The sequence below is a fragment of the Colobus angolensis genome, unplaced genomic scaffold, assembly GCF_000951035.1.
Source record: "Colobus angolensis palliatus isolate OR3802 unplaced genomic scaffold, Cang.pa_1.0 Scaffold64, whole genome shotgun sequence".
In the NCBI taxonomy this organism is placed as follows: domain Eukaryota; kingdom Metazoa; phylum Chordata; class Mammalia; order Primates; family Cercopithecidae; genus Colobus; species Colobus angolensis.
In genome coordinates this window covers 495,415-496,196 of record NW_012120043.1, presented here as the reverse complement: position 1 = coordinate 496,196, position 782 = coordinate 495,415, and the positions used below count along the sequence as shown (strand labels likewise).

The following is a 782-nucleotide window of genomic DNA, read 5'->3' as shown; positions in this document are numbered from 1 at the left end:
CCGCGCTGCGGCTGGGTGAGGGGAGAGGGGTCCCGTCTGGGCGTCCGGGGGGCGCTCGCGGAGGAAGGGGCTTCCATCCGGGAGGGGTGCGGACCCGCCCCCGACGCCAGGTAGCCAAGGTCAGGCCGACAGAACGCTCCAAGTCACAGATCCGAAAAATCAAGCGAAATATGACCACGACTCACGGATCAAAATGGCCACAAACCGAGAACGCCTCCCCCGGCGCTCACTCCCTCCTGCGGCCCAGTTCACAGATGGGGAAACTGAGGAAACGGCCACAAACCGAGAACGCCTCCCCCAGCGCTCACTCCCTCCTGCGGCCGGGTCAGCCCCATTTCACCGACGGGGAAACTGAGGCCGAGCAGGGCGGTCTGCAGATGGCCTTCGCTAGGCGTTCGTCCTCCTGCGGGCGGGGCCCGCCAGGCGCGGGGGAGTCTCGTTCCCGTTTGATCAGCGAGGCTGGGACCAGGACCCCGGCAGGGGCTTCCCGGGGTCGGCGGGACGGCGGAGGCTCAGGCTCCCCGGGGCTCACGGAGGGAAGCAGAGGTCAGATCACAAAAGGTCTTACATGCTGGGCGGAGGAGCTGAGTCCGGGGCAAGGGCGTGGAAAGGCTCGGGGCGGCGGCTGTCCTGGTGCTGCCGGGGGTCCCGGGGCAGGTGCTGGGTCTCCGAGCCTCCCTGGCTCCCGGCAGCCGCGCAGAGCCCCTGGAGCGCCACACCCCCCGCCCGACGCCCACCCCGGCGCGCACAGGCCTCCCGTCCCCGCGATGCTTTTTACGGCG

General features: G+C 69.9%; 1 protein-coding gene across 1 annotated transcript in view; it reads right to left on the bottom strand.

Moving 5' to 3' along the window:
- PALM (paralemmin) overlaps positions 1-717 on the bottom strand; it is a 31,520-nt gene extending 30,803 nt beyond the window's left edge. Inside the window, exon 1 of the mRNA XM_011963983.1 lies at positions 569-717. Coding sequence (XP_011819373.1) covers positions 569-570 — 2 coding nt within the window. The 5' untranslated portion in view covers positions 571-717. The remainder of the gene's footprint in view (positions 1-568) is intronic.
- Between the last annotated feature and the right edge of the window lie 65 nt (positions 718-782).